The sequence below is a fragment of the Centroberyx gerrardi genome, chromosome 15 (assembly GCF_048128805.1).
Source record: "Centroberyx gerrardi isolate f3 chromosome 15, fCenGer3.hap1.cur.20231027, whole genome shotgun sequence".
NCBI classification, from domain to species: domain Eukaryota; kingdom Metazoa; phylum Chordata; class Actinopteri; order Beryciformes; family Berycidae; genus Centroberyx; species Centroberyx gerrardi.
The window spans coordinates 8900205-8924700 of NC_136011.1; the positions used below are offsets into that span (position 1 = coordinate 8900205).

At 41.7% G+C, this 24496-nt stretch overlaps 3 protein-coding genes and 1 pseudogene across 5 annotated transcripts in view; 2 read left to right on the plus strand and 2 right to left on the minus strand.

Moving 5' to 3' along the window:
- The window catches only part of ate1 (arginyltransferase 1), a 63296-nt gene extending 53582 nt beyond the window's left edge, over positions 1-9714 (minus strand). For all 3 annotated transcript variants that reach the window (XM_071922593.2, XM_071922592.2, XM_071922591.2), the window contains exons 1-5: positions 9577-9714; positions 3747-3810; positions 3512-3574; positions 3174-3277; positions 1323-1520 (exon numbers count right to left, since the gene is read on the minus strand). In XM_071922593.2, coding sequence (XP_071778694.1) covers positions 1323-1520; positions 3174-3277; positions 3512-3574; positions 3747-3810; positions 9577-9676 — 529 coding nt within the window. In that variant the 5' untranslated portion in view covers positions 9677-9714. The remainder of the gene's footprint in view (positions 1-1322; positions 1521-3173; positions 3278-3511; positions 3575-3746; positions 3811-9576) is intronic.
- A 1589-nt stretch (positions 9715-11303) lies between these two features.
- On the plus strand, positions 11304-12179 carry LOC139929644 (gamma-crystallin S-1 pseudogene; annotated as a pseudogene).
- Positions 12180-12849: 670 nt separating this feature from the next.
- Positions 12850-20803, minus strand: LOC139929636 (delta-1-pyrroline-5-carboxylate synthase-like). The gene is made up of 18 exons (XM_071922585.2): positions 20675-20803; positions 20016-20133; positions 19717-19868; positions 19362-19511; positions 19087-19191; positions 18705-18863; positions 18215-18305; positions 17770-17894; positions 17519-17663; positions 17334-17407; positions 16922-17021; positions 16112-16332; positions 15556-15693; positions 15250-15445; positions 14830-14951; positions 13999-14185; positions 13813-13908; positions 12850-13664 (listed from the first exon to the last, which is right to left on the minus strand). The coding sequence occupies exons 2-18, from the start codon at positions 20110-20112 to the stop codon at positions 13483-13485; spliced, it is 2340 nt and encodes a 779-aa protein (XP_071778686.1). The 5' UTR covers positions 20113-20133; positions 20675-20803; the 3' UTR covers positions 12850-13482.
- Positions 20804-21537: 734 nt separating this feature from the next.
- Positions 21538-23808, plus strand: LOC139929645 (tripartite motif-containing protein 72). The gene is made up of 6 exons (XM_071922600.2): positions 21538-22125; positions 22286-22381; positions 22483-22716; positions 22870-22892; positions 22986-23119; positions 23207-23808. The coding sequence occupies exons 1-6, from the start codon at positions 21538-21540 to the stop codon at positions 23806-23808; spliced, it is 1677 nt and encodes a 558-aa protein (XP_071778701.2).
- The last annotated feature ends 688 nt before the right edge of the window (positions 23809-24496 follow it).

A 24496-nucleotide genomic window follows, 5' to 3' on the forward strand; every position in this document is an offset into this window, starting at 1 on the left:
AGCTTGACCAATTGTGGTCTGACACACTTCTGGGTCCATCCCAAATATATATGTGAAATTTGGTTGCTCTAACATTAAGCGTTTAGGAATTTTGCCTCACTTCCTGTTTGTGCATCTTCACCATTAAAGCTGTAATCTAGTCCATGTGCTGTGTGCAGTAAAGCTTTATTATCCCAGAGGAGCAATTTGTTTTACAGCTAGCGGAGTTCAACATAGACAACATTGAGACAGAATAACAGTACATAAAAACATCTAAAAATACATCAGCACCAAAATGTAACAGTTAATAACTTAAGTCAAAAATAAAGAAGAAAAATGCTTCAAAAATCAAAAGACTGGTATACAGCAATAACTGAAACCAGGCCATATTTGTTAATAAAACCAATTGGAATAAAAGAGTTACTTGACCTCTTAATTTTGCACATGGGAATCCTAAATCTATGTTCAGATGGGAGCTGAACAAATTCATAGTGTAATGGATGCTTATGATCTGCTTAGGAACTTTGCAAGAGAAATAGCGAAAAATAGGTTTTGTACAACATTGACAATGGCGGAAAAACTATCATGGCAGCAATGGATTCATCTCGAGGAAGGAGTTATTGGCCAAACAGTAAAGTTGCTTGTTGTAGCGTCACCATCTGGGCAATCAGTGTTTTTGGTTTTTTTACCCGAGTAGTAGGGGAGATGTGAAACCTATTCACCAAATTTCATTGCTCTTGGACTTGTGGTCTCTGAGGTACAGATCATTTGAAGGTAGAAGCAACTGAAGGGGACTGCATGCAGAAGAAGGGGTTTGCATGATTGGAGTGAGTGAAACTACGTTGACTTTAAAAACTCCACCTGTTAAACACCAAAGTGCTGTGGTAGCACAGTGTTGTTGAACTAAGAGAATTGCTGTACAAATGATTTAATTCATGCATTGACTTAGCCACTGCAGTTAAAAAAAAATCAATGGGCCACTTCCTGGTATGTACTGCGCACCAACCTAGAGCTGGCTCATGCATTTGTGACTTCTACCGTACTGCCTGGTATACAAGTGCACATTGCATTTCCTTTACGCATGGCTCTTGGGACTCTGCATGGCCTAAAGAGCACATACAACAATTCCCCTAAGCACAGTGCATTGCAAAAAGCATCACACACAAACAAATAAACGAGCCAACCAACAAACACACAGAGCCCGGCTCCCAAGCATGTTGTTGGTGTTCAATTAAACACCCAGATTTTAACAAAATCTGCAAGCATGATAATCGGTATAAAGTAATTTTGATGTAACCATTTGGTTTTGTACCAGTCATTCATTAAGGGATCTGACATCTTACCTGGTTTGGGAGTTGTGGCTGCTGATCTCCCATCTGAGACAGAAGCTGGATCTTTTCTTGATGTTTCTGAGTCTGCTGGTTTGGAATCCACTACCTCCTTCTGAATTTCTGTGATAGCAGGACACTCCACTTCTGACAGACAGACTTTAGTTGGCTCCCGTGGACCTGCTTCTTCACACATCGAGTCCATCGGCTCCCCTGCCAAAGCACACAATCAACATCCCTTACACTAGATAATGTATACTCTAGCGTCACAGTAGCAACAGTTTTGATTTTGTGTCTGCAGGTGTATAAGTGAGAGTTCACTGTTGTAACACTTTCTGGTTATTTACATGGCTCTACGTACATAGGGAGTATGATTACTACATGCTACATTATACAATAGGTAGTCTTAACAAGGATTCGACAGATATGAGTCTTTGAAGGTCAAGATTGAAAACTACTGATAGCCGATATATTTCGTGTCAATATTCAATATTAAAAGATAGAATTTATTACAACCCAGTTTGCCTCTCAATTTTCTTCTTGTTAAGGTGGAAAGGCCTCTCAACAGCATTTAAACCATGGGACACAAAGCAATCTGATTGGTCAAAGATGCATTCCAACCATGCTGGCGATTCACTATGTTACTATGCTCATTGTTGTTACCAGGGAGCTAGTTAGCAATCTTTGTGTATTTTTCCTGTTTTTATTATCATGCAGGTACTCATTACTATATTACTAAACTACTACATTACTATACTATAGGACATTCAAAATTGGATGTCACAAAACTTCTTACAATTAAATGCAAATAAAACTTAAGTTACTGTATTGGTCCGCACTCCTCAAATGCACTGATCACAAAACACCTTGGCACACTGTCATATAATGTAGACTATAATTGCAGAATCCTATCTTAATTTGGATAAACATGTGAAAACAGTTTCTTACAGTTACGGAAACTTTCTAAGATTAGATCGTTTTTACCATTCAAGAACCTGGAAACAGTTATTCATGCTTTTATCACATCGTGCCTTGATTACTGCAATTCACTGTACACTTGTTTAAGCCAACAGAGTATTTCTAGACAGCAGTTAGTGCAGAATGCTGCAGCCAGACTCTTCACTGGGTCCAAGAGGAGAACACATTACTCCTGTCTTAGCTGCCCTTCACTGGCTTACAATATGTTTTCGGATTGATTTTAAGATTTTACTAATCTCATTTAAAGGTACTTGCTGGCCTAGCACCCAGCTATATTACAGAGCTTTTGACCTCCTATGAGCCTAGTTGCAGCCTGAGATCCTCGGGCAGGGTGCTCCTGACCGCTCTGCAATCAAGATTAAAAACTAATGGTGACTGTACTTTCGCCATAATGGCTCCTACACTCTGGAACGACCTGCCTGAGGAGATCAGATCATCTGGCATCTTTCAAAACTCACTTTTTTGGAGTTGCTGTTACTGGAACCAACTCATTTTAAACTGTCCATGTTTTAAAATTGTTTTGAATGTTTTATTTTTCCCCATATATGCTCATTGTGTTGTTGTTTTATGCTTACTATACTGGAGTGTTTTATTCCATGTAATGTTTTATCATTTTCTGTTCCCAGCTGTCTTAAATCCTGTGAATCACTTTGTAAGTTTGGTTCAATAAGGGCTATAAAAATAAAGTTATTAAGTTATTAAAGTTATTAAAACTTTCAGGCAGTACACATGCATTGGTAACTGCCACAATACCCTTGTAAATGTTCTTTACTGTGAATATGGGTACTTTGGTGTTGCCGATGCATCTAGGTGTAAGCAGCATCGCCATAGCACCCATAATCACAGTAAAGAACACCCTCCCAATTATTATTGCCAATATATACTCACCATCACCCTGTCCTGTTGGTAATTCCCCTTTAGAAAGGAATTTGCTAATCTTCTTCAAGATCTTCTTGTGGGATCTGGATGGCTGGAAGTTCAAGGCATGACATCTTGACAGAGAGCACAGAGGTAGAGATTTGGTTAGAATAGACTACTATGTGTATACATTTTCTGCTATTATACAAATATTTATTATTTCTTATGTTATTAATTTTATCTATCAAACTACCATGGTTCACCCAGTTTCATGTGTTCCATGATTTTCTGGTCTAGATAACGTTAATCATTACAGTATTAGTCATGAGAGAAAACTCTGATGGGTAGGATAAGGTGCTAGTGTTTACCTGATGGTGTACTGTGGGCAGCAGGTCTTGTTCATTATGGGCTTATAGACATATTTCCCACTTCTGTAAAGGAAAGAAATGAATAACATTGACTGTAAAATCCACTATCAATGGTTAGAAATGTCCCAAACAAAAATCATCATATCATCTTTTGTTGTTATTCTGTTACACAAGTAGATAAGGCCAACATATGAGTGAGCAGGGGAATGGGTGGGTTTAGGGGACAGGTTCTTACCTTCTCCATCCTCGGTCTATGAGGTCCTGGTAGTCTTGTACTGTCATGGTGTGAGACCACATCCCTGTAGAACAGAGAAGGAACATCATTGATTTACTACAAGCTAGTGCTATGCTAGCTCTTAGAAAAATAGCAAACTATGAAAAGGTGACATTGAATACTGCTCCACTCACAACTTGGGCCAGACAGATGTCTGGAGGCACTGATATTTATCAAGCAATATTTGCCTACACTGTTTATCGCAATTATCTTATCACCATCTATACGCACAGATATAAGGAAAAAGTAATTATGTTTATTGTGATTATGTATTGTGTTGTATGTAGCAATGCACCGATCACTCAGCCACCGATCATGGTTCTAGACTTTCTAAAAAGGTCACTGTTGATTGATCAATCACCATTTCAACTGAAAGATCAGATTATAACACTATATTTGTTATTTATTTTCATGTGCTAATTGATTCAACTGTAAAAAAATACTGATAGCTCACATATTCATTTCTGATGTGGTGTTGTGACAGAAGACATAGACTATGCTACTTCAATGAAAACCTTTTTCATCCACTACCAGCGGCAGTAAGTGAGTAAGCACCTCAGTCATCAAGCACACACTATGTTCGGATAAAAACTATGATTTATTTACACATGGTTAGGCCAGCAATGGAATGCAGCCATAAGAGCAATCTGTTAAACATTGTGCTATATTGAATTTTTTACAGTTTACACTTGCTGTACACTTTTTTAGGATGTGCTGTTTTTAGTAGAAAGTCTGGGTAAAATGAATCATTTCAACCAACAACCAACATTCGGATTGGTGATCGGCCAATCACACTTTCAAAATTGGTAATTGGAATGACCCCCCAAAAAATAGTTTGGTGTATCCGTAGTTGTAAGCTTTGATGCAAGTGAATTTTCCTATTTGGAACAATAAAGTATTAAATTTGAGCTTATGATAAATCCATGTATTATGTGTAGTGTTTAATACACAAACAAAGAAAATTCCCTGTTCAAATGGAAAGAAACCAGCCATCAGAGCATGTTGCCATTAAAATTTCCTATAAAAGGCTTAACTTGAATGCCAGGAAATGACATGGTGCATTGGCAGAAAAAGCTGTTCATTTTGCTTTCAGTCCTGAATCAGCCAGGCGCTTTTCACAACTGAACAAAACAAAGCTTTATGAAAGCTTCAAGAAAATAACTCTGCTAACTTTTTTGTGGGCTTGAAGTAGGATGCATCTAAGGTACAGAGCTGGGATAACTGGGATATCTCAGTGTGTCCCCAGGGAGGTGGAATTTCCCACAGTGCCTCAAGGCCCTAATGGAAACATACGGTCCTCTGGGATGTAGCCATAGTACCCCGGGTCCTACTTCCCAGAACAGAGCTCTGAGCTCCCCGTTTCAACTCATGACCTTCTCTTCTATAACCATATACTGTAAACACTTGGCACGCACATACACACATACACCTAAAATGGTTTCACTTTGACACTTACAGTATCAGTTTCCATCTAAACCAACTGGGGAAAAACCACTGTATACCAGTTCACACAACAGACACACACACACACATTGTTTTGCAACTGTAATTGAGTACTATTTTCCATGTCCCAGTAGAGCAGTGTTTTGCTAGAGTCCACAGAGACAGAGAGACAACACAGTGTGATATAACAGAGCAACACTACAGCAGGGAAGCAGCAAATGGCAGATGACTGGAGCCATTCCTCCCCTCCAGCTACAGCAAGAAGAGCCTGGCCCTGCTATGGCCTACAGGTTTAGCACCAACAGAGTAGGTTCCCCCTACTGAGGCAGTGAGGGACAAATTATGATCTATCTCTGTGTAGTACATTGACGATAACATAATTGTCACAACAATGTTTTCACTAAGCACCTGTTTGGACGACAAGCCATAATCATATTTACCATATACTGTAGCCTATATCTGATCACAACATGGCAAAACCACTGGTCGTCTTATAAACTGTATGTCTTCAGTTCTTTCATGTATTCAGTCAACTCATCAATGAAGCAGGAACATACAGTGTTGCTTGAATGGCAGAGAGTATTAGTTCTCTGGTTTCTAGCTTTGGGAAAGAGTTGTTCATGGTCATAAATATTGAGTAAACAGCCCAAGATCAAAACAGATTACAGACATAAACATAATCGTTTTGTACACAAATCTTGACAATACTAGTGTCTACCATAGCAATAATGTGAATTATATATTTGGGTAAATTTTTTTAGGTTTAATCCATAATACAGATGTAAACAAAACTTGGACATTTTTTTATCCTCCTGAATCAACAGACCTCTGGACACAAAAACAGTATGAAGGACACATTCTCGTATTTTGCAGCTGCAATGTTTGCATACACTGGGGTAAAACAGATCTAAGACAAAATAGGATGACCAGGCTCAGGAAGTTGCAAAATACCCAGTCCATTTCCTATCATAAGTCAAAGGCTTCAGAGATCTATGTTTATATATCCCAAATTTATAGTCACTAGAGGAAAAGGCAAAAATGCACGACAGTCTAAAACATCCTGCTAACTACACTGATAACGAGTAACTTCACCCTATTGTAGGGCAAATTAAATAACAGCATAAAAGCCAGATAACTGTTAGCCAGAAAGCCAGATAATTGAAAAGCTGATATTTCTACAAGTGCATCGTGCCATCTGGGCTACATGTGAATGCTATCTCTGCTGTCATCACGGCACAACAGGAGCGCCTGTCTGTCACTCACACCTGATCCATTCTCCAACCTCCACTGAGGCATGACAGACACAGTACCACAGAGAGAGGGGAGAGCAGCACCACAAAGGAGAGCAGATGTGATTTGTTGTGTTGTGTGGAATTGCGTTTGCTTTGTGTGTGAGCCATGTGGTGCAGTGATCTTATCACATTTAGCACAACACTATTTTTCTTCAGCACCTGATTGGAGGAGTCTAAAGCAAAATATAAACATTGCTCATATATCTGACAATAACATCATTGATCTAGGCTTTGAGTTTCACAAATCTTATCAAGAACTCAAAAGCAGTAGAAAGGAATCTCCCATTAGAAATTAATCAGGCTTGTATGTCCAGAAAGTTAAATCTTAAAAGAAAACTTAAAATCACATACTGGCCCAAATAAGGCCACTGGAGCCCCAGTGGCCTAAAAGAATGGGTTAATTACTATAGCATCAAGTCTAGTGCACTTTTACCTCGACCTGTATCAACAAAAGGAGACCTATGGCCTTTTAACACTGTTGCTGACCTCCTACAAGGATTAGACAGGACTACAGCTCTCTGTCCTCCCCACACCCTGTCCCTGCCTGCCCTCCTATGTGGGGTTACGTACCCAGATTACCTCTCTTATCTTAGATTAGCCAGGAGCGCTCATCTGCCGGCTAGCCCAAACACTCATTGACTGCACAAGGAACTGCCTGAGCCCTATAGTCAGCGCGATTGTGTTATACCAGTCTCTGTCACACACAACTTTCCATCTTCTTACATGGCTTTTTATAGCTCTGTATCAAAGGCAAAACCTCCTACAAAGGAAGGTTACATTAGTCTAACTAAGAAGAGCATCTAGACAGAATATACTGTACAGGTTTTTTCAGTAGCCTGTGCATTTAAGGGTTAAGTTCTGCTCAATTGGCTACTTTCACTTTCAAGAGCATGATTATAGACCTTGATGGCATGTGATATGGTCTGTATAACCCTTCCTGTCAGCAGAACAAAACTGGAAAGAACATTCAGAACACTGAAATAGATCAATCTCTATAGAGAGAATAAATGGAAAGAATATTCCTAAAATAGCAGGAGGATTAGGCTATCGTAACTCCATCCCATCTTAACTCTATAATCAAGAGTTCCAGGCAGCCCTTACTTTTCATTAAGTAAATGTACACAACATTGAGTAGGTGGACAGGCTCTTTCCTGTTTTGCAGTGTCCGACACAGAGGACTCACCAGTAGGCCTATATAAGGCAGTCTTGGGATTTTTAGGTAATCTTCTCACCTATTGTTAATTTCAACTATTCCAAGTGAAACGTTATATTTTTGCAGGTTTTCATTGGTTTGCTGATGTTTCCCATTGCCAAATGACAAACAGACCACACTTTATAAACAAAGTTATGTGGTTGTGCAAGTCTGCTATTTATTGGAAAAACCTTGATTCCTAACAAGCAGATGTGTAAACAAACAATCTTGTTGGTTCCACTTCAGTGATGGTCTGGAACACATTCAGAGAAGTATGAGAAAATGTCAACAAAAATCGGCCAATGGGCTTCATTAAATGCTCAATTCGCTGGCTATTTTCCTGTCCTTATCAATTTACATTATCACTTTAAACAAACTGTTTCAGGGTTCACTTGGAAGTAGCCCGAGGCCACCCCTCTCAGGCTGACCAGGGAGTGATTGTTGGATGTGCATCACGGCTCGACCATTCTCACCTCACCAAACAAACTGAACTAAGGAGGCAAACACTCCACCATTCAACTCAGCTGCAATAAATAAAATAAGATAGCACTTTATTAATCCCCTTCGGGAAATTCAGGATATAAGGAAATAAGGAAATAGGGCAAATGTGAAGCATCCAAAGTCCTATCATTCTGTTTTTAAATGCTTCCAATCCTGATGTGCCACAGCAACACAGCAGCACAACACTACACTTGCTAGGATCGCATTCATGTACAGTAAATACATGGCGTGTTATGTTTCAGCATGTCGAAATCCAGTCTCATACTGATGCTGTGACATTTCTCTCTACACACGTTGCAATCCATGTTGCCTGTTCAGTCTGAAAAACTAATACAGTACTGAAGGTGGGAGGACTGCCCACTCAGAAACTACAACTGACAAGTTTGTATGGGGACATAATGAATCATTCACCATAAGATGATATCCACATAACCACCAAATTACACCATCACAAACAAGTTACGCGAATTTCAACACTAGGCTATCATGTGTATATCAAGCATGAACTCTCACATGGCATGATAATTATCAGGTGACTGTAGCCATCAGCACTCCGCACCAAAATATGGAAAGACACAAAAACGACACACATCTTGCATTCCCCACACCCCAGCCATGAGTTGATGCCTTTTTGTGGAAAATGCAGTTGAGCTATCTTGACCTGATACATAAGACTCTCCTTCCTGTCTAGGTGAAAGTGCTGACAGACCAAGTGAGAGGGACAGCTGCAGTTTTGCTTGCGAGCTAAGGGCGATAGCCTGGCTTCACTGCCCAGCTTCTCTAGCTTGCTGCTAGTGTTCACGTCAGTAGGGCAGGATGTAAATTGAAGTGTACAAGGCTATAAATCTAGATTATATGTTAATACAGTGTTAGCCTCGAGTAAAACAGTGTTGTTCAAGTGAAGTGGGGTCATTAATTGAAAGAAGAGAATCTTGCTTGACTACCTTAACTTATTCCAAGGCTCTCTTGGTTGGTTTTCCAGGAAGGAAGAGTTAGAAAGAGGGCTGAGAGATAAACGGCTAAAATGGAGCTAACCTTAGTAAATTTGGGTAGCTTATGTTCCCTAGCTAGCTATTCGTTGACCAACACAAGCTATTCAAGTAGGCTGTCTCAATGTAACACTATTGTAAATATAGTGTAATAGTATTTTGTTGCAACATAACAACATTCTAAGAGGGTATTGGTTTGTCAGTGGCAAGCTAGCTATGGGTTAACTGACGTTAGGCTTGCAGTACCAACATTAGCCCTCTTCCCAAACAGTACCATTCCAGCAAATAGACGGAGCTCCATCACAGCACATAATGCTAGCGCATCAGTTCAGTGAAGCGGTAACGACTAGTTCGCTATTTCATTGAACACTTACCATGAGAGAAGTTGCCTTTTTCATTTTTACAATAACCACAACGGTAACCGTCGTCCCCACCGAAATATTCTACTATTGTGTACGAGTTGTTTCCTGCCATCTTTATCGTCTCAGACAGATGACAGCTGAGCTAGCCGGTGTCGGGGAGGAGAGAGCAGTGAGGAGGACCTGTAAGAACACACTTCCGGTGCAATGTTGTCCCCGGACTCCAAAATAAAAGTTTTAAAGTTTCAGAAAGGATCAGCTGTTTTATATCAATAAAACAAAAATAATAATCACATTAACGTTGCCAGGGATGTACTGGACGCTAAACCGACCTAAACTCACTTAACTCATCTTTTTATTTGCGGAATAGCTTACCCAGATTTTCAGGCTGACATAAATCTTCAAGACATAAATTCATAGAATGGCCTACAACATAGAAGTAAACTCAAGCTGAAGTAAGTTTATTATGAGGATAGGGTCTGTTTTGCCTTATGATAATCACTGACTGCAGGTCATTTTTATACACCTTTTAATTTACCACTACATCACTGGGCACAGCCTTCACTAGAACACAGGATATCAGTATTCTAAATGTCAGAAGTGGGTTTCTGACCAGAACTTTGCCAGCTCAAATTCCCAGAGCAGCTGAGAAACTGGTGGGTGAAGAAAATGTATTGAATGAATGAATGAGTAACAGTCTCCCTTTCCACAACAACTACTGTTGAGGTGCCCTCAAGAAGCCCCCACAAGGCATTTACCCTTCAACTGACATACATGTTTTCTTTGGGCAGCTCCCAGATGTGACTGTGTGTATAGCAAGGTGTTACTGCAAAAGTAAACCTCTGCCTGTATAAATATAAAAAGGCACATAATAAAGATTTGCTCAGTTTGTATATGAAAGCTTTTCCTCAATGTTCAACTTGATTTGTAAGCCAGAAATTCTGCACAGCACCAGAATCACTTGTTTTTGCATGTTTGAAACACCTGGTGGAAAATCAGTCTTTTGTGCTTTGAAAATGACATATGATAGTTAATAACACAGTTTTAACATATTTTTTCCCCAAATTAATTGTGTAGCATTAGTGTGAGAGTGTGTGTCTTCTCAATGTGAGCAGAGACAATGATCATAAGAGACAAAGACACACACACACCCCTTTGTGCGTCAGCCAGAAAGCCAGCAACAGTGTGCTGTGCGCAGAGGGAGGCCAGCAACACTAACTGTGCGAGACTAGCACTGCCCTGTCAGCTGCTGCCAAACAACAGAAACACAGACACGGACACACACGCGCAGTACAGAAAGCGGCAGAAACACACATGCTCACAAACACTCGCACAGTATAATCACACTCATGCACAGTCATACAGCACCCACTCACTCTAAAGGTCTCGCAGCACTGCAGCATCATCCACCTTCCTGCTCTACCTGTGTAACAACCTTTGAACTTGTTCTTAGCAGTACAGCGGTTGGATGGGCTTGTTTTTTCCCCCTAAGGGATAAACACAGAGTCTGCAACTCTATTGTCAAAGCCTAGAAAATGGTCCACCTAAATTTGCATAACAACAGAATTAACCGTAAATGGAGCATGAGGTTGACATGTGCCCCGAGTCATGGGGCAGTACAACAGTTTTGTGCTGACATGATAACTCACCTTGTTTCAACAACAATGCTCTATGCTATTTTCACACAGATAAAAGGCTGTGGAGACTAGGACAGGCCTGTCCTGTCGACCTCCGCTGTCATGATGGGAAAGGTAAGCAGAACCTGTCACAATTGTCCTGATAAAACAACAGACAGACAGCCTTTACAAGCCAGATGTATCCTAAACGGTTGTCCATTATGATCTCCCATTTTTGGAATGTCTCGGAGGCACAGTGGATGGCAATTTTCAGAGGGAATGATGGGGATTTAGACTGCAATATGCTGTTCTAACTGGCGACTGTCTGTACAGATCATCTTCTACGAGGGCAGGAACTTTGAGGGACGTCACTATGAGTGCAACAGTGACTGTTCTGACATGCACTCCCACTTCTCTCGCTGCAACTCCATCCGCGTAGACAGTGGCTGCTGGATGGCCTATGAGAAGCCCAACTATTCTGGCTACCAGTACATGTTGACCAAGGGGAGGTACCCCGACCATCACCGCTGGTCTGGCTTCAATGACTGCATCCGCTCATGCCGCATGATCCCTGCTGTGAGTAGTAGTCCTTGACACCTCCTTATATAAACTGAGATAAAAGTCAAACCTTTAGAGTTTATTCTGATTGCTTCTGGTCAGATTATTCTGAATGTTTCAGTGCTGTGACACAAACCCCTCTTTTTCCTCTGTGATCAGTACAACGGCAACTACAGGCTGAAGATCTTTGAGAGGTCTGACTTTGGGGGCAAGATGACGGAGCTGAGTGACGACTGCCCCAACCTGCAGGACCGCTTCCACCTGCGTGACGTCTCCTCCTGTAACGTCATGGAGGGCTACTGGATCCTCCATGAGCACCCCAACTACAGAGGGCGCCAGTACTTCCTGCGCCCCGGAGAGTACACCAAGCACAGCGAATGGGGAAGCATGAGCTCCACCATCGGCTCTGTGCGGCGTATCACAGAGGTGAAGCAGTCCCAATAAATCCACTCTCCGGGTTGGACAGCTAGGTCACTCTCACAGCCTGAAGAGGTTTACACACAGTTTGTCTTAACACAGGGTCGGTATCAGGGAATAAAAGATTAGACCGCTGGAGACTGGCTGAAAAATGGCTTGGATTCCTGGTTAAGAGAAGCTGTGATAAGTGTTCAGAAGTAGTCAAGATGGCTTGACTTGCATTAGTCAAACACATGTTCAACAAACAATACCTCCGAACATAAAGAGTTTAGTAAACTGGTTCACAATTGTAAAGTAGAACAAACAGTTTCTAAGATATGTTACTAACAGTATGCAACTTACAAGAAAGCAAAGGGTGTAAGAAGCAAACAAGTGCAATTTATGACTGAGGAGCCTGCTTAAATGTTCACTGTTTTAACATTTTTGGAATCATAACCAAAGCACTAATTTCATCTGTGGCATGACAAAGTATCTTGTTATCCTGTCAATGTAGCACTGTTTAAGAGTAGAACACAGAGCCTGAAGGAGTTTATGTTTGATGTGTTGAGCAATTAAATGTTGTTGTTAAATACAAAAAAATCAGTTAGCTTGTCTTTAATAACCAAGATTAGCATATACTAAATAAATACTACATACATTTGTAAACCAAGGACATAAGATGCAGTTTCTTTGGGCATATTGATGTAACAAATATAACACAGAACCATGAGTAAAGAACTGTACAAGCATATTTATTCAAATGATCTGTGCAAAAAGGTGGGACAAAATAAACCTGAAGCGAGGATCTGCACAAACACTTAAATTACAAAAGACCAAGGGGGACTTTATAAGTAGAAAAATAATAACTTAGAAAATCACAACTGAGCCAATGATTTCTTTTGTCAATATAAAAACCACATGACGGAGCTATTACCAACTGTCAGATTTGTGTCTGTGTGTAAGTAGGTGACTGGCTGTCACCTATACATGATGTCATATAATGGTATAAGGATCTTTTTTTCCTTTTGCCACAATATATTTATTCTCACCAACCGTATGACACACCATCATTACTGTCCAAGTGACAGTAATGAAAAATGAAAAATATCCAGGGGATCTGAAATTTTGGGCAGATTTAGTTTCACAGATTTGTGCACAGGCTTACAAAAGCAGGAACGTAGTAATCCTGTAAATGTAATGGCTGTTCCGAACGCAAGTTCCGTGCAGCGACATCATGTAGATTCATACAGGTGATGGAGCTGCAGTTCAAAGTTGAAGCACTACTGACAGAAACAAACCTTTGGATAAACTCTGGGTCAACATCCCTCATGATGGCTCTGTAGTTGGGGACCTAGCTAAGGATCCTGTGGGGGACATGGATGTTTTCATGGAGGTATTTCATACTGCCTTGCTCAGAGAAGTCGGCCACGGTGTGCCCTTCTCCTCGAAGTACCCATTTGGTGGTCAGGAGCCCCTCCAGACCCACCGGGCCTCTGGCGTGGATCCGTGCTGTACTGATACCAACCTCAGCTCCTGCAAAAGAAATACCCCAAAATGAGCTCTCCCGCCCTACTCTCAAGTGCCCCATCTTCAGGCTAAATCAAGCAACAACAGGAGGTGTATTCTCATATTATTTTCATATAGCATGAAGAAGTAAAACCATGCCTGTTTCCGTACGCACCTAAGCCAAAGCGGTAGCCGTCGGCAAAGCGAGAGCTGGCGTTCCAAAACACACAGGCGCTGTCCAGCTGCTGCAGGAACTGTTCGGCTGTCTCTTCTGCGGAAAACAAGATATTGAACTCATTCAAAATATTTCTTAAATTCGTGACATGAAAATGTAGATTGTAGTTGTGAAGGAGTTCCTAACCGTTTTCTGTAACAATGACGTCGGTGTGGGAGCTGCCGTATTTGTGGATGTGGTCCACAGCATCCTGCATGCTGTCCACCACCTCGATGCAGCACTCCAGGTCCCCATACTCCGTCCTCAGAGACTTGACCTCGGATGGACTGAAGGTCAGATACGATGCAAACCTGGGGCCAGCGTGGATCTTTACCTGTGAAAACACCATTGAACGATGATTTTGGAAAGAGAATTATAATGAAGTACTCATACAAAAATGGCTCTACTTTATTGACCTACCCACATAGGTTTAAAACTACACTGTTGTAAGTGACAAAACCTCTACAGAGTGGTTGTTTTATCGTTAAAATGTCTGTCATAGGGCTGCAACTAACGATTATTTTCATTGTCGATTAATCTGTCGGTTATTTTCTCAATTAATCGATTAGTTGTTTGGTCTATAAAATGTCAGAAAATGGTGAAAAATGTCGATCAGTGTTTCCCAAAGCCCAAGATGACATCCTCAAATGTCTTGTTTTGTCCACAACCCAAAGATATTCAGTTTACTGTCATAGAGGAGTAAAGAAACCAGAAAATATTCACATTTAAGAAGCTGGAATCAGAGAATTTTGACTTATTTTTCTTAAAAAATTACTCAAACCGATTAATCGATTATCAAAATAGTTGGCGATTAATTTAATAGTTGACAACTAATCGATTAATCGATTAATCGTTGCAGCTCTAGTCTGTCAAACACTCAAATCTTCACCAAAACGTTAAAACCACTGAACTAGCTACTAGTTTGTGCACAACACTCGACCATAAAGCGATAATGGAGTGTCTGTGCATGTTTCATACCTCTTCTGTTCTCAGCATATCTATGATCTGGTCAAATATAGGAGTTCTCAGCAAATCTCTGTGAATAAGGAGTGTCTCCATGGCGTTGCAGGCCGCTGGGTAGTCGCATTTGGAGTCTTTGACTGGAGTAAAACATAAATCACATCACCCACTTAATGAACAGCAAAAATGAAAAATAGATTTACATGCTGTGAACTGTGTATATTAATTTCCATAACTCTTGGGAAACGTGAAATTAACAAAGTCACATTACATTTTAGCCAAATGTCCCCAAAAATACAAATAAGTCTGTATTGTGATAAAATATGAAAACAAAAACAAAAAAGTATTAACACTGGGACCAAAACATGGCAGACAAGGAACCAACATCAAAATTACCCCTAACCACCACAGCTACATAAATTACAGGATACCACATACCAATGTCAATAGCTTTGTCTATGCTGGCCTCATTGTCTATGTAGACGTGACAGACGCCCTCGCTGTGGCCCAACACAGGAATACCCTTAGCTGCCCTTTGGATGTCCCGGACCAGCTCGGACGAGCCCCTTGGGATGATCAGGTCAATCAGCTTGTCCAGTCTGCACAGATCCTCAACTTCTTCACGTGTGCTCACCTACATAACACGCCAAAGTTAAGCATATCACCAAAACATGTAATGTAAACATGGTAAACATTTATGTAACTGACTATAATATTTAGGTAATGCAGTGTTTTCAGTCTTACCAGCTGAATGGCATCCTTCACCCCATGAACGGAGAGTGCTTCCTGGGTGAGTTGATGTAGAATTCTATTGGTGTTGGCAGCTTCTTTACCGCCCTTCAGTAGCAAAGCATTTCCACTGGCAATAGCCAGAGCTGACACCTGTAGTAAAAAAAAGATCACATATACATATATATATATATTTTTTCATGCATTTCCTATTTTCTATTATAGATGTTATATGTATATATATATATATATATATATATACACATACATATATATATATATATATATATATATATATATATATATATATATATATATATATATATATATATATACACATACACATACATATACATATACATATATATATATATATATATATATATATATATATATATATATATATACATATAACATCTATAATAGAAAATAGGAAATGCATGAAAAAAAAAAAATTATAAATTTATCAACTCAGGATCCAACTTTCAATAACCCCCCAAGTATGCAAGAGGGATCCCAGACCAGCACCTAATGGCGATCAAGCCTACAGGCTTGATTGGGGTTGACTGACCTGTGGGAGACAGTCAGGGCGGGACTCAAAGATGACCAGCAGGACACCGATGGGGACAGTGATCTGCTCCAGCTCCAGGTTGTTGGCCACCCTGGTCCTCCTCAGCACCTGGCCCACACTGTCCCTGGAGGACACAGCAATCTGACGCAGTCCAATGGCCAGGCTGTTCAGTTTGGATGTGGACAGACTCAGGCGGTTGAGCAAAGGCAGGGAGAGACGACCTATGAAGAATAATAATAATACTGATAATGTGATATCTTATTGAGCCCTGTAGGGGAATTCTCTTTTTGCTTGCCCCCTTACACAAATGGTCAGAGAGCAGGGTCAGCTAAGGAACAGCGCCCCTGGAGGTAGCAGGGATTCAATGTCTTGCTCATTTCAGCAGGGTGAATGCTTGCCAAAACAGGAGCTTGAACTCAGATCTTCCAGTTGAAGGGCAGCCTCCCTACTCACTATACCATGCTGCCCAAAACACATAAGACAGAATTACTACTGCCAGGCACTACTTACAAACTTCTAGGGCCAACACATCCATAACTAGCCTTTCACTGACAGCATGGCTGATGCACACCAGAGCTAAGAAAACAGCCAGCCGATGCTGAAAACTTGATGCTCCAGGCCTCCTAAGTAAGCCTGTTTCCTGTAGTTGTAATTCACAATCCACAACCAAGACAAATCTGATGATAATGTCATCAACAGCCTGGGAGTAGCTGTTGTTAAGTGATAACCACTAGCAGGGAATGGCACTCAATTCAGCAGCTTGAGTGCAGCTGTGGATAAAGGTAATGTCTCTTCTCTGTGCCTCTGTACCTGATGTGGTTGCCATCTCCATGTCTCTCTTGTTGGCGCTGAGAATCTCATCCTTCTTCTCTGTAAGCAGGTCAGCCAGACGGCAGATGATCTCCCCTCTCTGAAAAAAACACACATGATAATATGATTACTGAACAGCAGAATTAAGAGCAATTAAACTAAAGATTACCTTAAAGGTGATTCGTGTCAAATGAATTGCAATAACGTCAACGCGCAATATGAATCAGGACGGCTTTGTATCAGCATATTTCATTATACTCCGTCTCTGCTGCTTCTGATGCGTTACCTATCATTCTATTGCAATCAAGCCCAATAACTTACTAATTGAACCCAATGAAAGCAGATCAATAATAATTTCACAGCAATATGCTAATGAGAAAATCCTTCTCATATCAGGGAGTGAGGAACTCACCTCGTCAGGATGCAGGGAGGCCAGAACTCTGCCTCCTTGCCGGGCCATCTCGGTCTGCTGCTCCACAGTGGGACCTGGTGGTGTCAATAACAGCACAAGGAACCAATTAAATGAGTGCGTCTCAAACACCTCAATTTCAAAACAAGTGAGTAACATTTTCACTCTGCATGACTTCAGTACGTCACCTGCAGGTTTCACTTCAGAGAAGAAGGTGCCAACTTTCTTCCCCTCTACAATGTCTGTGATGACGTGGCCTGTGACTTTGGGATGTGTGCCGTTGGCGATGACGACAGACGTGCCACCCTGCAGTGCCCACAGGGCTGCTTTCACCTGATTTAGAAAACATAATTGAGTAAACTGCACCTTTGTAATCATTTGACCAATTTAGTCCTGTTTACACACAGGACTAGGATAAAGTACTTCCTGTCATGCTGACCTTGGCTTCCATGCCACCGATGCCCACTCTGGACTTAGTGCCGTATGTGATAGACTGCTGGTCTCCAGGGTAAAATATATCAATTAGCTTGGCATCATCTGTTCCTGGGGGACTGTCGTACAATCCTGTGGGATAGAGATTCGTTTTATTTCTCTATTAATCCTTCAACTAACCAGGGTAGTCATGCTGATATTGACATCTTTTTTTCAAGTGAACCCTGACCAAGAAGGCAGGTAGTATACAAAATGTTTCCCATAAAAACATAACACACTGACAATATGTTTGTGAATAAAAGAAATACAGTGAGTGTATATCAGAGCTGAAAGAGAGAAGCAGTCTCTTGGAAGCATTCAATAAAACACAAATAAATTGAATTAATGTCAATGCTTACTAGTTCTAAATGTGAATGAAAAAAAAACATAAAATAAAGAGTGTATTTCTGTACCTTCAACATCAGACAGGGCAATTAGGAGGTCTGCTTTCATTTCAACAGCCAGCCGTGCAGCCAAGCTGTCATTATCCTTGATGCTTATTACCTGAAACGCAACCGTAATTTCATTGAGCCAAGAGGATAATCACTGTACCTCACATATACTGTACAATAACAGCTGATGAACTGCAAGCATGCAATGGAGCCTCCAACACAGTGTGCTAAAAGCTCCTTCCAAAAGGAACTAACAGGCAGGTTTGTGCACAGTGAAAAGACAGGAATCAGCCAATTATCCCTGAAAGCAAGAACAACATACTTGAAAATGCTAGATAATATTTAAAGCAGCATAATATTAAAAGCATGTGTCCAAGAAGTGAAATGTTAGTGAGGGTGGAGAAATGAGTGAAAAGAGACTTTTTTTTTGCTTATGCATGCCGTATGTAAGCCAACTCACAACTCTGGACAACACTTAGCATTCCCACCATGCCCTTCACACAGTACCCACATTTACCCCCTGCAGATCACTGTTGGGAACAGGGGGTGGCACGACAGCGTCATTGGTGTTGATGATAGGGACTATGTTCATCCGCAGCAGTTCATGGAGTGTGCTGTTCAGGTTGCGACGCTTCTGCTCATCATGAAAATCTAGGTTGGTCACCAGGATCTACAGTATTGGACAGACAAGGAAGGAAATCCAAATGAGGATCGAATCCTTTGCTGTTACCATGCCATTCTGGAGAGATACGCTGAGGCCAACAACACAGGCAGTAGTTGATAACATTATTCTAGGTTACACAGGCAAAATGAGATGTTTGGATCAGCATTGATATTCTGCAGAACTGCACAATGCCATAACACAGATAGATTTTTCACTGTCCAGTACATACTTGTGCAGTGCAGGTGCTGTACTGGGTGAACATTGCTTCATACAACGCCATCAGACCGCTCTGTCCAGCAGCTGCACACGCCCGTGCCTCCAAGACTGGAACTGCCTGGAACACAGAGAGAATTCACTTAAATAAACAAACAACGATGAATATTTATCTATTATTCTTCTGAAACAGCAGATTAAAATTTCCATTGTTAAAAGGGGGTGTGTCTGAAATAAGTTTGAGAGCCACTGTGCTATTCTATTGTGCTGATAAGCAGGGTCTTCATTCACCATTTCCTTGAGCTGGTTCTGTCCAGAATGCAAGGCTTGTCTGACGCTCTGAGACAGCAGGATCTCATGTCTCAGTCTCTGCTTCCCAAATGCCACTGCACCACTAGTGACAATCATCATCTCCCTGCCTTGGTTCTGCAGCATAGCCACCTGATGGGACAACAAAAACACAACATTCAAGTACTTCTTGCACGGTCAAGATCACTCCTCAAACTCTGTACTGCAGGTAACTGGAGACCGAAAAAGTAGCGCTCAAGTCCCCCTTTAGCCCACATTATATCATCTTCATGCTTACACAGCAATCATCAACAGAGTTCCTTGCTTATCTATATCCATAACACCAATGTGATGTCACCTGTTCGACTATCGAGGCCAGTCGTCCCAGAGCCAGACCACACTCATCTCCCCGTGTCACCACAGCACTCCCCAGCTTCACTACAATGCGTTTGGCCTGCTTTAACTCACTGCGGTGGGCAAAGGACTTCCCATGGGGACGGGGGAGAGAGACTGCAGAAAATAAGGATTTCAGATTTTATTATTACAGATCATCGCCAACATGCACTTATTATTCTTCTTCCAGCATACAGTTCAGAGAGACAGTGAGGGTAGGGTGCCCACTTCAGGTATGGTATAGAATGTTGGCTGCTTGCTTACACTTGGTCTGTGAAAATGGTCTGATAAAGAGTGGGCAGACATTTGATTTCCAGGTCCTGGATGGCAGGCGGGAACACAAGGCCAGCCTTGCAAACATGGCACTGAGACCTAAGGACAGCTAAACACACCAATGCAGTTGTAAGTTACTCAAACTGATCAACAACTTTCTGCTTCACCTGAGATGATCAACAGCTTGTTGATATGATAGCTAGAACACATAATGCTTGACTAGTATCTACATCAGTGCTTAACAAAAACAGGGCCTGATGTCAGAATCATTTTAGACTAGTTGGAAAGCTAATCAGCGCCTTGATGTTATCAGCAGTGTGTTGATGAACTTGACTCAGTCACTGACTCAGAGAAGATGATGTCTATTGTTGGCAGCAACTAACGTCTGCTAGCTAAGAAACTAAGGCTGCCGATGCTACTAACACTAATAAAGTCTAAACTACACCGTAGCTATAGCTGGGTAGCCAGCTAATTATGCGAACACTGTAAATGTGGCTACTAGAGCTGTGTCAAAGTGACAGTTAAACCGGTAGCTACAGCTAGCTAAAGTTAGCTAGCATTAGCTATTGTGGGCTAACTGTTACCTCGCTTAGAGACATTTCTTTACAAAATGGACAGAAGACAAAACTTATGAGAAGACTATCTCTTACCAAGCAATATGAAAACCAAGACTTCCCACCACTACACTTGTCTGTGCACTGCAAAGGAGAGACACGTCGTCAGTTGGACTGAGCTTGCGGTCCCTTGCCACATCCACAACCCACGTTGGTTGGGAATTGTGTGAGCATTCAGCTATCCACCAACAGTATCTGCGCATCATTTCTGGGTACATGCGTAGTAGGAAGCTGGGCTTGCGCCGACAACAGTCTTTACGTACGCAGAAGTAGTTGGAGTATTTGGGCGGACACTGTAGTGTATATGGGAAGAGCCAGGTATGTATTGGAGGGTAAAATACACATACTCAGTTTGATATGTGAAATACAGTTTACCCGTTGTTTATGCTATTATAAAACTTGATTATACAATATAAATTAATTGTCTAGTTATTGTAAGTAGTAGCAAACCAATTTGCTAATTTAATTACAGGTAATTAAAGTTTCATCATTCAAGAATTCTTAAAATAAACCTGCATACACCAAATTAACCATTACAAACAAATATTGTTTATCAAAAATGACATTGTATGTGGAAATTAAACCCTCAACCCAACCACAACTGCACTCAAAAAAAATCAACATTGATCCTCTTAGGTATTAAGAAAAAACAAAAAAGAAAATAAATACAACCAACACAATACTTTTGTTTCATATCAACTAGACTGAAATGGAGTGGCCTCCTGTGAGGCTGATAGTTTGAAATAGTTGAGAGGAAGATATCAACTCATCTTTAGTAATATGACACTCAGGCACATGAGCGGTGTGTGCATGCCAAAAGAGCTCTATGAAACATTCATGAGCAGGAAGGCCGGGAGCACAGCGCAGACCGAGGAGCCATAACAGGTGCAAACACAGCTATGGGGACGTTTGAGGATACTCTGAAGTGTCCCACCTGCCAGGACCTCTTCACAGACCCCGTGACGCTCCCATGTGGACATAACTTCTGCCTCACCTGCATCCGGGATGTCTGGGACGCGGACATCTCTGAGGACGGTCCTTTCTTCTGTCCGGAGTGTCAGATCTTCCTTCCCTCCAACCTCACTCTCGAGATGAACACCAGCCTGCAGACCAAGGTAAAGGACTTCACCATCAGCAGGCCACCGACAGCAGAGCTACAGACAACAACTTCAAGCAGAGTGGCTCCAACAATCCGCTGTGACCACTGCATAGAGACAGCATCGGTGGCCGTACGGACTTGTCTGACCTGTGATGCCTCGCTGTGCCAGGCCCACACTCTGCTGCACCAGCAGAGGTCGGCTCTCAGGGAGCACACGGTGGTGGAGGTGACTGGGGATCCCCTGTCTCTGAAGTGCCAGGAGCACCGCGAGGAGCTGAAGCTCTTCTGCATGGAGGAGAGGGTCCCTGTGTGCTGTTTGTGTGTCCTGGTAGGCCTGCACAAGAACCACCAAGCTGCCCAGCTGCATGAAGCCTGCTCAGACTTCAAGGTGAAGACTCACTGTCAGTAGAGATGGCATGAAATGAATAGGATATGATTATTGTTTTGTCATAAGGCAGTGGGTTTGATTTTCTCATAGCAGTCATGATCATTTCTCTATTTCTCAGGATATTTATTTTCTATAGGTCTCTTGTATCTCTTGTCTTTAGAGCATGTTAGAGACCACTATGACCCAGCTGCTGAAGAGGAGAAGTGAAGCAGAACATGCCATCAAGGACTTGGAGTCACTGTATACACAAACAGTGGTACAATCCATGTGGAAGATCTTTTTTTTGAATCATTCATTTTTTTATGCACAGCACCGCCTCGCACATGCATTAAAAAATATGTTTTCTTGATTTTCCAGAAGTCTGCTGCGGATTTCAGAGAGAGAATCTCAGACAAGTACAGCAGGATCCGGTACGTGCTGGACGGCGATGAGCGTCTGATGATGCAGATCATAGACGCAGAGGAGACTTGCATGACAGAGTGGCTGGAGGCCCAGAGGGGCGTCATGGAGGCCCAGATCAAAGAGATAGACAGCCTCCGAGCCTCCAGCAAATCACTCCTCCAAGAAACAAATGATCTGAGATTCCTGCAGGTGAGTTAATGGTGCTGAATAATATGACAGTGTGTTATTTTGATCCTGTGTTATTACATTTCATAACTTTGTTGAGAAAAGTGCAATACAAATGTGGTTAATCTGTTTTCTGAGATCGGAATGTGCAGTACATGACATGTTTATCTCCAACAGCAAATCACAGCACACAGTCTTGGGTGAGTTTATTCTTCACTCCAATTCTATTCTATCCCAACTGCTTCCCCTGGAAATGACTTTTGTCCTCTAATGGTTTTCAGTTTTAATTGTAGCAAACCTCTGGATTTAGCACCTATCCAGGAAGTAGACAGAGACCTGTGTGACCCTGAGAGGATGAGGACAGCAGAGAGGCTGGTGGATGACCTTTCTGTGGCTCTGTCCCAACACTTCCCGCGGATGTGGTCATGTTAGTACAGAATCAACTCTTTCACAATCTAAAGTCAGCCCTTACTATCCGTGTAGCTGTGCACTGAATGGGGATGTTTATTTGCAGATCTAAGTTCTCTGACTTTGGACTCCAAGACGGCCCACCCCAAACTGGAAGTGTCCCAGGACAGGAAGCGAGTATACTGGAGCAGGCAGCCTCTCGGTGAGGCTCCAAGCCCTCGGCCATTTGACTCCCAGTACTGCGTCCTGGCTCAGGAGAGTTTTAGTACTGGACGGCATTACTGGGAGGTCATTGTCCAGGAAAAACCCTACTGGCTGATTGGTGTGACCACGGGGCCAATCTCTGGAAGAGATCATCCAACTCAGAGCCTCTCCAGCCTGGGTGTGAGCAAGACGTCCTGGTGCATCTACCATGGAGATGGACAGTACCTGGCCTGCCATGATACCCAGGAGAAGCGGCTATCAGTCGGTGAGAAGAGAGTCAGGAAGCTGGGCATGCTGGCAGATCTCCAGAAGGGGGAGCTGTCATTCTACGATGCTGACGCTCTGACGCTGCTTCACTGCTTCTCTGTGCAGTGTGCAGAGCCTCTCTACCCCATGTTTAACCCCTGCATTGATGTGAATGGTCTAAATAGGCAGCCTCTCGCCCTGTTTTGCCTTAAAGACTACTGGGATTGGCATGTAAACACAGCTGAGGATAAAGAATGAACTTGCACTCCCTTAACGATAAGAAGACAATCCTAAATAGCTCTGCTGTGAAAACACTGATGTACAATTCTTTCAAAAAATGTGTTTATTTTCTGTGTTCATATTCAGTAAATAACATGATTGAAATCCCATATACATTGTGAAGATTTGTTTGCTGTCAAAATTACCATTACCATAGATACCATCACCAGTCTCCTAGCCTGGAAGCAGGAGCTTGAATCACTAACCATGCCCACTTTAAAAAATATTTTGCAGAAGACAGTTGGGCAAACACAAAACCTGAGCTCTACCCTGAGATCAGTGTATTCCATCTACATTTTAGACAAATTAGAACTAGAGCTATACTAGAACAGCTTACAGTGAGTGTAACAGAAGAAAAGGCTTAAATTCCTAGATGTCCAAGTTAGCACCAATAGTAAGGAGAGCAAAGGTCAAAAACACCATTGTACCCTGACAGTAGATGTAACAAAATAATCAACAAAATGATCATGTAGGAGCTGAGGATGCTTTAATAGTTGTTTTTTGTTTTTTTTACAGGTTACAATTTGAATCTATTAGTCGGTTATACATTTCAAAATAATTAGCCCCTCAAACCCTGCAGGTGGTATTTCATAAACAGTGTAGTACATATTTCATCAAATATTGAGTGCATATTGAGTCAGCTTTATTCCGCACTTTTGCTCCATAG